The sequence below is a fragment of the Anopheles funestus genome, chromosome 3RL, assembly GCF_943734845.2.
Source record: "Anopheles funestus chromosome 3RL, idAnoFuneDA-416_04, whole genome shotgun sequence".
Classification (NCBI taxonomy): Eukaryota; Metazoa; Arthropoda; class Insecta; order Diptera; family Culicidae; genus Anopheles; species Anopheles funestus.
In genome coordinates this window covers 70560649-70576532 of record NC_064599.1, presented here as the reverse complement: position 1 = coordinate 70576532, position 15884 = coordinate 70560649, and the positions used below count along the sequence as shown (strand labels likewise).

Below are 15884 nucleotides of genomic sequence, written 5' to 3'. Positions count from 1 at the left end.
TCAGTTCTTTCATTACTGCATTATTTGTAGTAAAAAAAAATAAAATAATAAAATTCACAAACAGCTGATTGTAAAAAAGCATTTTCAAAATAGCAACCCTTGAGGTTGTTTACACCTTGGGCTTTAATGTCAAATGGTGCGCCTGTCAACGTAAATGTCAACACAAACCGAAAGAAAAGCATAAAACCTCTCAAGTCTGGAGAAAACAAAACGCCTACCTGTGGTTAAACACGTTAAATTATTGCTTGTTTCGTCCAAAAACCGTCCGAAAGGATTGTAAATTTGTGTATTAAACCTTTCCGGTGGAGTTCGTACTTGATTTGCGTATGTTTTAACGTTAACGAATCGAACAGAAAGTGTTTTCAAGTTCACCTGTCTGACCGCTCCTAAGATGTCTTCCAGGGGTACATTTCGGAAGTGAAAATTTGTTGAAGCAGCATCTAGTTGTGTTTCCAGCGTTGTTCACCGCAGCTCAAAAATGGCACCGGGTTCGAGCAACAATCAGAATAATAACCGGCAGACGGGTACCAAGCCCAAGTCGAAATCTTCGAAGAAAAATTCCGTTCCACAGGAAATCGTTGCACCAACCCGAAGGGATCAGCTCCAGCAGCAGCTAAATGTAAGTTTCCGATGTAAGGCGATACAGTTTACGAATGCGCACCCACACACACGGATGGGCATCGGAAAGCGTCGGGGAAAATCGGCAGGTTAATTATAGAACGGAAAAGGGCCAGATTTTCGCGCACATCCCGCATCGAGTGAGAGCTTGAGAGCGTACGGGCCCGATCATGCCAGTCACCACAGTTTGTGGCAAATCGGCAACGAACGACGTGACTTTGACGGCCAATGATCATCGGTGGCGTGCTTCTCTGTTTGATCGCATTAGTGACAGTGTTTTTACTTCTAAAGGTACTGGTCGATTGGGCAAACGTTTCCGGCGCATCATCGGTGGTCCCGAACAACAATTCCCAGCAACAACAGCAGCAGCCGCATTTCAGTGGCGCACAACAACCATCGACAAGTGGCCAGCAGCAAGGGCAGAATATTCTTCTGAAACCCCGCAACAATCGGACACCAGGTGAAGGCACCTGTTACGAAATCGGTAAGTAAAGACGTGTGCTGAGTAAAGTGAAATTATCCGAATTCTGTTTTCTCTAGCATTTGAAGCATTTCTTCCACAATGTTCCATGCTCGATGCGGTCTTGTGTCCGTTCTGCGTCATTCTGGGACAAAAATACTTCTCATATAAATTGAATGACAAACACGGCGCTCAAATCATCACCATCACCAGCCCTACCTGGTTTTATCGATTTGGAAGCTGCTAGCGGAAATCGGAATCATTCCACCCCGACCAATTGAAGGCACATTTCCACATATCCAAATTTCGACCAAAACGTGCAATGCAAACCCCCAGTTTATGATCTAAATTTAGCGTCGTTTTACTTGCGTCAAGGTGTGTAACGCACCCGCCTACCGAAAACACACGTCTGGGTGGCCTTCACCAGCCGGGTGCTGGCTTGGTGCGTTTGAGGATGATCGTACGCTTAAGCGGGCGGGTAAAAAAGATTTAGTATCTTTAGCCAGCCACATTACCAGTGTGTGAATCAGCTCATTCAGTAGCTGCTTTTTTCCACTTATCACGACCGTTTCATTGTTATCATTATACAGATGTATTTTTGAAGCAAAAGATAAATCTTTCTTCTTTTTCCAACTGTACTGAAAAACTGTTTTCTATATTTATACTGCTCTCGTTGCAGATAATCTGTCGCTGCAAGATAACAGCCGCTACATACCGGTACGACCGATCGTGCGACGAAATCTGCTGAACGAGGGAACCGGCGGAGAACAGAGCGAACCGCACAACACTGCAGTCGGTGTGGTAATTCCTACAACTCCCAACTCTGCCCTGCAGCAAACTTTCCGCCTAAACGAGGGTGCTTCAGCGAGTAGCAGTGGAGTTGCGGTCGGATCCACGCACAGCATTAACAATCTCCTGCACAGTGGTTCCGGTGCTTCAACCGTCACCGGAGTTGTACCGAAACAGCAACACATTCTAAACCCTCTACTGCTTCTGCAGCAGCAGCAGCAACAAAACCAAGCGGGACAAACACGTTCGACTTCCTCACCGTTAAGCTACCGTGTGCCGGATGGTGCCTCTCAAAATCAGTTGAACTTAAACAAAAACTCTAACCACCACCAGCAGCAACAGCAGCAGCAGCAACAATCTCATCACTTACTCGCAGCTGCAGCCGTGCCATCGACCTCGTCCGGATCGCGTTACGGATCCGCTACCTTACCGTTTAACGCTACCAGCGGCACGGTCGAGGATACGCTGAACCAGATACAGGAGTACATCAAGCTAACCACAAACCTGATCTCATCGGTCCAAATTGATAACGTGAGTGGCGACAGCAACACGGAAAGGAAGTATGGGAGACGAGAGTTGTTACTTTGTGCCGATTAATTCCGCCACGCTGGAGGACGTCCGGCACTCCGACGCGGAGGTGCGTTTATCTGTTAAATCCAGTTGTTTGTCTCGTTTTGTTTTATGTTTCGCGCGTGGAACTGTGCAACTGCCCTGCTAATATGCTTTACACTTTGTGGCACTACAAACGTCGGATGTCTTGTAGCCTCCCATTTCTGGCTTTCATTTTTCTAAAACTGCGTATGAATGATCGATCCAGAAGGGATTTGATATCGGTCCATTCGTGTGAAACTTGACGACTACTTAACGATAAGGTTTAATGTCACAATTTGTTGTAAATTTGTTTGTTTAACAGCATGTACCGCTTTTTTGTTAAATAAGCTGTGCTCAATCATTCTTTACTTAAACCCCATATCAAGGTGGCAAACAAATCTTTATAAACAGAAAGTTTATTGTAACAATTCTCCTCCTTACTTACCTTATTCGATGTTGATAACGCTAAATGAATGAGAATGAATCTAATATTAATCTGTACTACACTTAATGTTTCAGCTTAACGGTGGTCCACGGCCCCAGTCAGTGCAAAGCATCAGCACAAACCAATCGACCACACCCGTCCCACCGTCTGCGTCCTGCGACGAACTACGCTACCGTATGGAGTCGCAATCCAAAAATATGCAAGCCCTGAAAGAACAGCAAGCACATCTGCTTCGCCTACAGCAAGCGGCCCGCCAGCAGCTGCAGGAGATGGAATCGATTCGGCAAATGCACACCGCCAGCGTAGCGCCACCGATAGAATCGTTCCAAACGGTGGAACAGGTGCAGGACGGTATCGGAAGCATTATGGAACGGATGCGCGTACTTTCCACCTTCATACAGAACCAGCAAGAGCTGAGCAACATGCTGGGCCCGGACAACGATACGGATGTGTTGGCCGATCAGGCAATGTTGCAGCAGAAGTTTCAGGAATTGCGTGACAAGAAGAGCCAAATGCATAATCTCGTGTCGGAGCTGCAGAGTATGAATTTGGACGCGAATCGACAGTTTGACGGTGAGGCGGGACCGGAACCGCGGAATGTACCGATCGAATTGACGCACGCACCGGCAACGGCAGCGGACGCAAGGAATGCGACGAAAATATTTCTCAACGGTGGCGGTAGCACGATGGAGGGTACGAGCAGTGGTGGTGCGGTAAATCCGGTAGCCACCGTTGAAGGTATGTCCGTACCAGCGCACCGGCCGGTCGGTGAGGAACAGCGCAACAATGGTGTACAGTCCACAGCGGTGGATGAGGATGAAGATGAAGGCCCGCTAAACGAAGAGGAAGCGGCCGTACTAACCGGGACGGCCGATATGTTGAGCGAAAAGATTAATGAAATTAATGCGATGAAATCGCAGTTGCGCCGTTTGAAAGAGATGATGGATACGGTGAAGCTGATCGAGATGAAAACGGGTCAGGAATCGATTGATGAGGAAGATGAGTACGAGGAGGAGGATGCACCGGAAGATGAAGAGGAAGGCGATGATGAGGATGACGAGGGTGCCGCAGCGATTGCCATGCAGCAGCAGCAGCAACAGCAGCGTTCCAGCAGAAGCCGTTCGCGTTCGATGAGTTCCGCACCGATCACGCTGCTGCCCAACGGTACGACAATCCCGAACGATGCGGACGGTAGCGAAATGTCACACCAGGAGCGGGAGCATCTGAACAAACGTGTCGAAGCACTGCAAGCAATGACGCAGGATTTGCGCGAACAGGCAAAATCGATTGCAGCCGAACGCGATCGTTTAAAGCACGCACGGAACGATCTGCACAAGCGGCGAAACAATGTGATGGAACTGCAGCAACAGGCGCAGAATCAGGCGAGCGAAAAGCTTACCAATCACGTCGCCTCGTTTGTGTCGATGGCCGGTCCGAGCGGGCGTGTCCCAGCGGGACCGAAAGAGCGTCAGCAGATGGAGCTAAAGGCCGAACTGGAGCAGAAGAAACGGGAGCTCGAGCGCATTGAAAAGATGACGCAAAGCATAAAGAAAAACACGGAACTTTCTCGTGCCGCGGTTGTTGAGGGTGCCCATGAGCAGCAGGTTACACCACTCCCGAAGGCAACCGGACCATCGTCGGTCGTTTCATCGTCGGTTGAATCGTGCAGTGGCGGTGCCGGATCACATCACCGTGGTACACCATCGGCACACGTGACCATTCCACCAGCGCCGGCCCCATCAGCCATTAGCGGTTCGCTGCAGAACAATACGGCCGGTAGCAATGCGACCAACGATTCGAAAACGAACTCCGCCGACTCGGGCGTTACGTCGGACATATTTGCCCATGCGCAGCTAGAATCGGCCAGCTACCAGTCGAGCAGTACGCGCAGTTTTCCACCTCCGATGCCCGACATTTGCAATCGCAATGCGGCGGCCGATCGGTATCGGTTGAAGCGAAGCGATCTTGATGCCGATGGTGCTCCGGTTGGTGGTGGTGGAGGTGGTGGTGGTGTTGGCGCCGGTCCTGTTGGGCGTGATCATCGTGGATCTTCACCGTGGCCAGTGTTCGGCACGAGCGGTGGTGCTGGGGGACTGTCCAGCTCGAATACGGGCCCGCACAGTCCACACTACGGACTGCCGTACGGGCCGGGAATGCATGATCTTTCGCACCATGGAGCCGCTGCCGGGTATGTGGGCGGCGGAGGTGTCGGGGCGTACGGTAGCAGCTGGAGCACGGGCGGTGGTCCGTATGGTGTGGCGGCAAATTTGTTGCCACCGCATGCTGCCACCCCGAACACACCGCCCGATCCGATCGTATTTCAACACATCATGCAAACGCAACAGATGCTGATGAACTCGATCACACAGTGCAATCAGCTGCTGTGGATTCAACAACGTGAAATTAATAATCTCAACAATGCCGTGCTGCTGGTAAGCGAAAAAAATGCAAATTTTCTTTAAGAGAGATATAAATTCAGCATGTTTGTGAAGGCATGATTTAAATCGAAGAACAGCTGGTCAAAATTTCATATCAATTTACCGACAAATAACAAAATTATTCAAAGATTTCATCCCTAGCAAAAACGCTTAATATGCTTCAAACACATTTTCCTCAAACACAAGTTTTTTTCAATTCTCTACCCAGAATTTTTCGGAGACCTGTGAACTCATTGCCTTAATATGCCGACATGCAAAAGGTTTATTTTATGAAATGCGTTTGAAAATTGAACTTATGAATGAAGCTGTAACTTCATAATTTGTCGGAATATTGATTTGAAATAATTAAAAGATATTTCTGAGTTCTTGAGCATCAAGCTCCTCATACATGCTGACTGCTGTACATCTCCTTCCTAATAGTTGGTTCCTTACTAATTGCGCTCGTTCGTTTACAGCTTCAGGAACGAATACTCGGCACCAACAGCAGCTTGCTGCTACACGAAACCCATGGTCCACAGATGGGCGCCACGTTGATAAGGGCAGAATCAACACCACCGAACGCCTCGAATGTCGCTACCACGGCTAGCAGCATATACACACGGGCACGTTCCGAGCAACCGATGATGTCCCATCAGCAGCAGCAATCCTCTCCCTATCATCACCCTCACTCCCATCTCCATTCGACTTCCCATCCCACACAATCGGCTGTTTTGCTACAGCAGCAGCAGCAGCAACAGCAGCAACCAATGCAATCCTTTACACAACCGCCATACAGTCCGCTTGCAGCAGGGATGCCCCAAACTCACCCGATGGTATCACCACAGCAGCTTCCCCCCAACACCCAATGTTTGGCGAATCAAACGGTGCAGCGTAACAATACTAACCCCGCACAGGCCGGCTTACCACCGAGCGGTGCCCATGCGGGCCGGTTACGTTCGAGTGTGCGTCCGCTTAACATTAACACGCTTAACAATGCGCTTTACGATGATCAGTCCGGCAACGGTGGTACGGTGGGTACGGCCGGTGGTATCATGAATGGCACGGAAACCGGCACCGGGCTGGCAAACGAGTACGGTGCCGGTTCGATCGCACCGAACATGATAAACAATCTGTGCAGTAGTGGTTCACAACCGGCCACACCGACACCGGGTGGTTCGACGTTGGTCGGTCAGCATCAACACCACCAGCCGCACACGTCCTCGTTACGCTTCGGGCAAAATTACAACAACCTAAACAACACGGTCAACAACAACCTATCGAACGTAAACATGCAGAACAATCACAATCTGTACAACCAGCAGCAGGACACGTCCACCCAGCAGCAGCAGCAACAAACGCAAGCCCTCAACAACCAGGTGCTGCCGGGTGTGAGGGCCAATAATTATTGGGATAACTTCCGAAGGTAACTACCCAGTTTCGTGACAACTGTTGTACCATTTTCTTCAGAATTTTTTATGTTATTAGTTTAGTTAGACGTTGATTAGATGGTAGTCACTTTTACTTAAGGTTAGATGTTTAGGAGCACATTGATCGAATTAAATTTATACATGAGCCGCCTTGTTTGCTTCCCCGCTTTTTATATGCCCTCCTGTCATCACATATCATTGATCCTTGGTGCTTCTTTTTATGTTTTTTTGTTTGTTTTGTAAACCAATCTCTCTCCTTTTCGCACCTCTCTCCGTTCTCCTACCTTGTTGCTGTTGATACTTATTCCTTTTTTTGATACGTTGATCTGTGTGATGATGCTCACCGTGATGGTGCGAAAGCGATTCGGGAAGTGTTTCGAACGGCTGCAGACCTTAGTTAGGGTAGAGATTTAGGAAGCGGGAATTAGTTCCGCTAATACGCACTGTTTTGATACGAACCCATGGTAAGTTTGTGTGCAATTTTTGTTCGTTTGTTTTGCTTGTGAGTGTAGTATTGGCAAGTCAGATAACAAGTGTCCTTACTGTTGTGTTAAGTTGTGCTGTAGAGTGAATGGAATTAATCAATTTATTTTTCATCATGTTCTAAGATGATGCTCATGTTTTTCCTGTGTAATTCAAATTCATATTTACATTCTCTACATTTAATCCATTTCCAAGTTGTTACTAACATATGTTTTTAGTTCTTATTGTTTTTTTGTGATTGTTTTTTATTAAAAAAAACCCCTAACGTATTTTTGGTATGTTTATCACTCTTTTGTAGCTACTCAAGACAAAATCTCCTATCGAGCAATAGCTGCAAAAGCAACGAAGAATCCTGTTCGCAAAGTGGCAGCGCTGGAGGTGGCAGTGGTGGAGGCGGAACAGGATCCGCAGCAGGAACAGGAGGATGTGGTGGTTCGGGTGGTATAGGAGTTGGTGGAAGTGGAGGAAGTGCTGGAAATGCTAGCGGTAACGGTAGTGGAAGCGGCTGTAATACGATCAATAATCAGCTGCAGCGCAATAACAGCAACGCTTCGAACCAGTACATGAACAACCAGAGCAACAAGTACCAGCAGTCGATCAACATAACGCGCAACAACTCGCTGAGCAATACGAATCAGGATATGGAATCATCCGGCGGGCAACAGATTCTGGGCTACCACCCAAATCAGGAACAACCGATCGACGATTGTGTTGGGCAAGTGGTAGATCACCATCGTCAGCAGCATCAGGTACAGGTAGAGCAGCAAACTCCGTCGTCGAACCTTGGAGGACATTCGTTGCACGGTGCAAGACATTCGCAGCCAGTCTACCAATCGCAACCACCGATTGCAACCGCTCGCCAACAGCATCACTCACAAACGCAACTAGTCGGAACGGGATCTGTCCAAACACAAACACACCCGTACACACTTCCACACCAACCTTTGTTACAGTCGACACCGCAGCAACAACCCCCATCGTCAAGTATGGTCGGAACACATCAAACTCCTTCCGGTCAGCATCAGCAGCAACAAATTCCACCGCAGCAGCAGCAGCAACAACACACCCATCATGCACCCTTGAATCAGTCCAACTCGCTGGATCTTGGTGAACTTCAGTTCCACACGAATCCGATCAATCTAGGGCTGGCGAACAAAACACACCCGAAGGCAAGCGGGCACAAGAAGTATCCACTGTCGTTGCGCTCCTGCCGGGATGCTGGTGCCGGTGGGGAAGGAAGCAGCGGATGTTACGTGTCCGGCGGTGGAGATATGAATCTCGCTTCCACTTGCACGTATCAGCATGATTCCAAGTAAGTGAAACTCCGTTCGTTTCTGCACATGCAGGGTGGACCAATCTACAAAAGATCCATGAAAATTCTTAACAACTCCTCAGAAAAAAGAAGATGTTAAGAAAATTGTTAACAAGCCTCAGAGACTAATTTTTTGGCGTAAAATATTTTGGAAGTTTTGACCATCTCGACAGGTGTTTTGAGTGGAATTCGCATCAATGAGGTTGCTCTAGACGACTTCATGTGATGTGATCACCTATCTGTAGATGACTCCTGCATAGGTCGAGAATTGTCGAGAAAAGCCGATGTCCTTGTGGCAAAGCAGTCAGATTAGCCCTTTTCCCTTGAGTAGATCCTTGGTAATACGAAAAGGGCTTGAAAGTTTTTCCGTACTCCATTTATTAGCATTTGACGTAAGTCCTTATCATCATTGGACGTTGCTAGCGCAAATTTGAAGATTAGATAGACTAGCTCAACTCCCTAGGACAGATCCTTTGGTTTGGACAATTTTGGTCAGAATTGCTATAGAACTCATAACGTAATACAATTTCACTCTGGCCAATAGTGAAGAATTCGTAAGAGATGTTTTGCTTCGCCAACTTCTTCCAGATCTTCAAGAGAAATTGCAATTAAAAAGCAGTTTATATTAATCTGCTTAAAGCTGTTTGTCCTAAAAAAATATGCAGTTCATTATAAACAGTAATTTAATTTTAACCTGGGTCAAATGTTCACGTTATATTTACTCGTAACCCTATCTCGTTCTCGTTCTAATACAATTTTTCATTGTGCTCGTTGTAGGTCAACCTCCAAATTATTCGAAGCACTCAAAGAAAACGTCTACCAGGAGGTAAAAAATCTCATCACAGCGAATGAATCTCGGCCCCACTTTCTCATCCAGCTGTTCCGTGAGCTGCAGCTGATCTCGTCCGATCCACTACGGCAGCGCACGCTGCAATCGATACAGGAGCTGTACAACCGGTACATCGAGTCAACACTCCAGGAGGAGAACCATGTGAACAATGTAGGAAGCAACAATTTGCTTGCGTCCACTGGACTGTCAAACATGCCGGAAGGGGTCAATGCTGGCGGCGAAGGAATAGTAAATAGTGAACCACGAACTTCGCCACCGCGCGATTCCAGAAATGAAGAATCTGCCGTTGAGTTTGAGGTTATTCAAAACTACACGAATCTTCGCCAGCAGCAGCAGCAGCAGCAACAGCAGCAACAGTATCATTACATTCCTGCTAATGGACCAGAACAGACAGGAGGGAGTCTCCCGTCTTCTTCAGCTGGTGGAGAAGTTTTAACATCCTCCATACCGAACCCATCTACGTCTACCAACACTCCACCGGGTGCTGGACGTCGTCTATCCTCAAGCCGACCACTCAACCAAGAACAACTTGTCCCTATAGCGGTGGCCAATTCGGAAATCATTAACATAATAATGGGTGATATCGTATCGGTGATAAACTCGGTCGATTATATTAACGATTCGGTGCTGTTTAAGATTGCGGGTGTCATATGCAATCATGCCGCTGGTGGAGCACCGGTCGATTACGGTCAGCCAGTCGGTGGTGATCCGGGACAGCAACATCATCATCATCATCACCATCAGCACCATTACCATCATCACCATTCGCGCACGGGACAGTCTCCGGCAGCTTCACTGCTGGCCGCTGCCTCATTCCTATCGGCGCAAGGTGACGAACAGCAGGGTGAGCTGAACGGTGGACCACGAACCGAAGGTGTCGGTGGGGGTGATGTCTTTAGCCGGGAGGATTTTTTGCGACATCTTGAAAGCTGGAACCGTACCGATAAGGATGAGTTTATATCGAATTTGGAAAACTTTTTAAACAACATACTGCTGCGTTCATCTGCCGTGGAGGGTGAAGAAGGCGAGGAAGAAGAGGACGCTATTACTGGTGGTCCGATCGGTAGTCAGCAAAACTCGGCCTATGTGGATGAGGTACAGCCAGCAGCAAATAGTTGCACCGCACCGATTGCTTATGAAGGTAATGCGAACGGTCAAGATGGTGGCGTGAATGGTAATGGAATGGTGCCGTTTGCCGCAGGAGAACAACGACCGTTAGAATCGGCGGTAGTCGTCAGTTCCAGCTCTGCCAATGCGGTGTACTCCTCGACGACGTACGATCTGGCCGAAGCGGATCAAGTGCGCTCAAGCGATATGGAAACATCAGCGGGAAATATAACTGCCGCTGGATCGAGTGGAGGAAATTCCACGCTGGAGCATCCAAACGCCGGGACTAACTTTGACGATCGCTGGACTGTAGTTGTGCAGAAGAAACCAGCCACGGTTGGGGATGAACAAGCTGGTCCTAACAGCGGGATCAGTGAGGGACGACCACAGCCAAGGATGGGAGGATTGCAACAGCAGCCAATGCATGGAAGCAGCAGCAGTGGTATGAATGGTGGACCGAGTGGTACTAATGGAACCGTACCGTCAGGTGCACCCGGTGGAGGAAACAATGGAAACAACATAAACAACAATTGGCAATCGGAAGAGGTCGCCGATGAACATTTAGAACAGACAGAAGTAAGATGATTGAAATAGTATGTTTTGGAAATGGTTTACTTAACTTTTGCTGCTTGTTTTAGGAACACCGTTCATCGTACTATTGAAGAAAACAATGGTTTCTTTAGTACCAGGCACACGCAGCACACGTACGGCTATAAACATTATGGTGATTTAAAGAAAACAATATACCCACGCATTCATATATCCGCCACAGACTTTCTGAAACGCAGATTCTAGTAATTCGAACTATAATATAAGCACATCTATTAGGTGGCTCCACTATGTAATTGGCTTTGTTTAATATTCTTGAGAAATTGGTGATTTTATTTCTTTATTTTTTTGTACTACATAAGAAGAGCGATTCCATCTTCAAATAATATTGCAATGGTTAACTAAACGAGAGATAAAATAGTTTACGCATTGAAAGTGAATCCCTCTTGTGCATGTGATCGATTCTTAATATTCAGCGATATGATAACCGAGAAATTGGAGCTAGTGTTTCTCATATAATGCCACTGCAAGAAACAACTGTCTCCGTAACTGATTCCTATCAACTCAACCTCAATATTAGGTTTTTGGATTTAGGGAAAACCATGAAGACAATTTTGTTTTATATTATTTTATTGTCACAGTGTTTTTTTGGCTGTTTGTAAGCCTTAGTAAAGCTTAGAAATTAATTTTGTGATGATCGTATAATGATCGCGATCGTTGCATGCAATGAAAACTGTAACCGCTATAATACATTATTTAAACAAAAAAATCGATTGCCCCTATTATGTTGCCCGACACTGTAACGATCCTTCGATGTCCGAAAAATCTACCTCTGTTTATTTTTCTTTCCTCAAAACGATTAATCAAACAAACATAAAAAAGAAACTACAAAACGACATCATTGCGTTGGTTTTGTGCTTTATTTTCTTTATAACAAAAGAATAACACGTAGCGGAGCGCACATAAAATGGAAAAATGAGAATGAGGTTTCGTTTATCCCTCACCCGGGTATATATCACACAAAACAAAAATCAGCAACAAAAAAAAACGCGGATAGCTATTATTTTCTTTTCTTTGCCGGAAACACCTCTGGTTCTCCGTACCTAAGCACAGCTAAATGTTGTTCTGATTTTGTTCTGAAAGAGCCGAAGTTAAAAAAAAAAAAGAAACGTACTACAAATGAGAGAAAGAAAAAAAAACTTCTTAACCTATTCCCTCTAGCTATTGCAGAGCGCAGAGCACTACTAGCACCTTCGATGTGTGCTACTACTACTGTCATTATCGTTAGTAGCTAATCGAACTGTTTTGAATTATTTCAAAGTTCCCTTACGTCTAAAGTTAAGTACACTTCCAATAGCGTGTGTGTGCTGATTTACATACTAAGATTGATTGTTTAGTAGTCTTTCGTAGTATCGTAATTATAAACAAACAGACGAAATTCATTCCGAAAGATTCTCTCCTTCCGTATAGTAGGTACATCGTAGAACGTAAAAAGTGCAGTCAGTTTAGTTAAGACAACGATGGATGAATGCTACCAACACCCCAAAGGTGCACCCTCTCAACAGCAGATAGGGCGCTCTTTGAGGGGTTTCTATCAATTAACAATGCTACATGAAATCTGCTTCCCTACTCTCCTAATCAGACGTTACAAATGTAACTGCGCACCTTATCAAAATAATAAAAAAAACACACCGTTTTTAAAGCAATCGCCGCATCAAAGATAGTAAGGTCACTTTCCTACCGGTATCCTCCACCGGTACCGTGCAAACTGTAGAACAGATCCTGATCCCACCCATGGCCAACCTTCTTGTCGCGCTCGCGCCGCGCGGTACGATCCAGGCAAACCGGAACGCTGCTTGAACACGTCGTCGCGACACGATCGTCCCTAGCATCGATGAAGCTGTTCAACAGTACGTCCCTCCTCTGAACTTAACACGTGTTGTAGTTGTTGTTTTGTGTATGGATGTTTTTTTTGGGAGGATGATTTTGAGGTTGTGAAATAAAAGAGCCAAATGTAAAATGTAAAAGAGAAAGAAGAAAACGAAAACAGAACTAAGTGAAAGAAGACTTTAAAGGATCTGTATCACGCGAACGGTTAGCATTAGCAATGAGGTTAACGTGTTTCAAGTTAGTAAAAAAAAAACTGCCACTCGAAGATGAATCATGCAAAAAAGTCTGGACCAATGGCGGTTAGGTGTGTGTGTGTGTGTGTGTGTTACGTCAATAAAGAAGGGTGGATTAAAGGTGTCTGGTAGGCGCGTCATCTGATTAACATGTCCACGGTTTTTGGTCATGTCTTCCTTGGATACAATCGACTTTACTCAATCCGCGTATGAGATCATCTGTCCGTTTCGTCCGGTTTCGTCGGTCCTTCCTATTAGATCATGTGCGACATCATGCAGCGACTAGTGTCGAAATATTTACTCTTGCTTGTCGGCTGCTGATGCTGCTGTCCGGCGGGATGATGAACGTCCACGGTATGGAATCCATTAGGATGGGTTTGCAGCGTCACGGCGGGATGTTGCTGGGTCGGCTGATCCTGACATTCCATCTCGTCAATTGCCGGTTCGTGTATTTCGACCTGGTGCTGGTACGATACTAACAGTATGGGAAGAAACCAGAAAGGGAAAACAAAACATTTTAATTTCCATGCTGTGTTTGTGGGGAAGGGTGGCTCTAAAAAATAACCACCACCCACGCCAAGGGTGGCAAAGATATTTAAGGAAACGTCGCGAGTCAGAAATAGCTTCAAGCGTATTTATGGCGAAATAAATTTAGCAGTAATACAGCATGCGCTTTAAAAAAAAGTTTATTATTGATTAAAATTAAATAAAAAACGTGTAAATGGACATTTCACATTAGTTGGGATGTATTTCCTTTTTAAAATGACTCCGGAAAGACATGCACGATGCAAATGGGAAGTTGAGTTGTTGATTTTAAGCACATTTTTACGGCGCACACATGTCGGCATGGTGCGCAATCAGGCTGTTGCAGGACAACCGTAATTGAAAATGTTTCAATCTGAGTTATTTTGGGATTAACATTTTAAAATTAGCATTATGACATCACTGCAATCCGATTGCACAAGCAACACTCCTTTTCACTTACCTCCACTGTTGCTTCCAGGAAATGGACCACTCGGCGTTAGCGGGAACCCCGCCGTTCCACCGTTCTGGTCCGTGTCGGTTTTTCGTCGCTTCGGATACTGTTGGCCTACTGCGCTTAGATGCGCATTTGTGTCCATTTCCTCATCTTCATGCTGCTGCTGCTGTGACTGATTAAACTTTTTACGCTTTTGCGCTATCTGTTGTTGCACCGGGAAGGGTTGCATATGGAAGATCCCTGCGTCGTCCCCGTTGTTGTTGTTGTTGTTATTGTTGTTTTGCTCGCCGGCATCATTACAGCTGATATGGTGCTGGTTGCCATGGAAATCGATTGCCGACAGGTGACCGTTGACATTTGCCGTTGTTACGGAGGGGTGGTGGCGATTGTTGTTAACGGCGACACCCGGAAGAACGTTGTTATTGCTCGAATGCCCTGCACCTTCACCGCCACCGCCGCCGCCACCACCTGTTGGAGCTAGTGACGGCACAAATCCATAGTAACCGTTGGAGGAACCATTGAGGTAAGCGATTGGTTGGAAATCATTGCACATGGCAACGGTTCCACCGAAACTATGATACTGCTGCACCGGCAACTGTTGTTGCTGATGGGGCTGGTGTTGCTGCGGCGCGGCTGGTGATTGAACCCGGCCGAAAGGGCAATCACCCGCGTTTATGTTTCCACCGCTAGCGCCACCACCACCACTGCCACCGACGGCCGGATGTGGGTGCTGCTGCATCTCGTGATGGTACGCTGCGGTCAGCATGTCAGTAATGCTCATATCGCTGGCGGAGGTGGTACTGTTGTTTCTTCCGGGTGGGGGTGCAACACCACCCGCGGACGGACCGATAGCGGTGGGGAAGAGTCGATTCTCGTTCCGATAGAACGACACACTTTGATCATTATCCAGTGGCAGCAAGTACGAGGCACTGTTGTAGCTAGCGAAAACCATTTTGGTTACGTGTGAAAAATAAGCTTGGCTTACGGAGCAGGAAAACCCGCCTCGCAACCACTTGTAATGTGGAGGGTGTCTGTGCGTGCGTGTATGTGGTGGGGGAGGGCGAATGAATGTTTTCGCGTTCGTTGAACTTGCAATCGATTGCGTGCACTACCGGGAATGCACTGCGTACACACACGTGTCTCCGCGTTTAGTTTCGGGATCGGTTTTCGTTTAATTCCGCACCGTTTATTCACCGTTCGATCACAATTAGCGGAACGAAACGAACAACTTTTTCACCTGCACAAGAAATAACGAGAATGCAACAAAAACGAATGTTCACCAGGTTGGGCAACAGCAGCAACTTGTCAAACGATCGCATGCACAAACATGCACGAACACGAAATGTTTCTGCCGGAAAACGTTGGTAAAAAGCGCTACACAATTGTAATTGATATGTAACACATAGTAATAAGTGTAAATTATGTTTCTATCAACGTTTGAGAACTGTATTTCACTCCTAACCATTCAATTACGTATACAAACTGTTGAACTGATGCTCGTTACGACTGCCATGAAATCGGAATGAATTTCCGAGCCCGCGCTCTTGTCAAACGTCAAACATCAATTGAACAGCTGTCAAATTTGAAACGCGTTCCTTAAATTCAACATTTAATATTAATTTTTTTAATGTATTGAACTCACAATTAAAGAATTATGATGTTGTATTATTTTTATTTTATGTTAATTTTTATAAAAAACATATATTTTTTTATTTGATAATATTAATTGCTTGA

The 15884-nt window shown here is 46.3% G+C and overlaps 2 protein-coding genes across 3 annotated transcripts; one reads left to right on the top strand and one right to left on the bottom strand.

Moving 5' to 3' along the window:
* Positions 1-141: 141 nt before the first annotated feature.
* Positions 142-11344, top strand: LOC125769784 (uncharacterized). The gene is given in 9 exon segments (XM_049438640.1): positions 142-619; positions 910-1102; positions 1758-2427; positions 2429-2504; positions 2978-5335; positions 5797-6743; positions 7529-8542; positions 9320-11075; positions 11138-11344. Coding segments are annotated over 9 exon segments (7179 nt in total). The 5' UTR covers positions 142-478; the 3' UTR covers positions 11162-11344.
* Positions 11345-11949: 605 nt separating this feature from the next.
* On the bottom strand, positions 11950-15683 carry LOC125769811 (transcription factor mef2A-like). Of its 2 annotated transcripts, none has more exons than XM_049438685.1 (3): positions 14157-15683; positions 13473-13646; positions 11950-12976 (listed from the first exon to the last, which is right to left on the bottom strand). In XM_049438685.1, the coding sequence occupies exons 1-3, from the start codon at positions 15100-15102 to the stop codon at positions 12786-12788; spliced, it is 1311 nt and encodes a 436-aa protein (XP_049294642.1). In that variant the 5' UTR covers positions 15103-15683; the 3' UTR covers positions 11950-12785. The 2 variants fall into 2 exon arrangements, with proteins under 2 accessions (XP_049294642.1, XP_049294643.1); XM_049438686.1 differs by having other exon boundaries at positions 12802-12971.
* Positions 15684-15884: the final 201 nt, after the last annotated feature.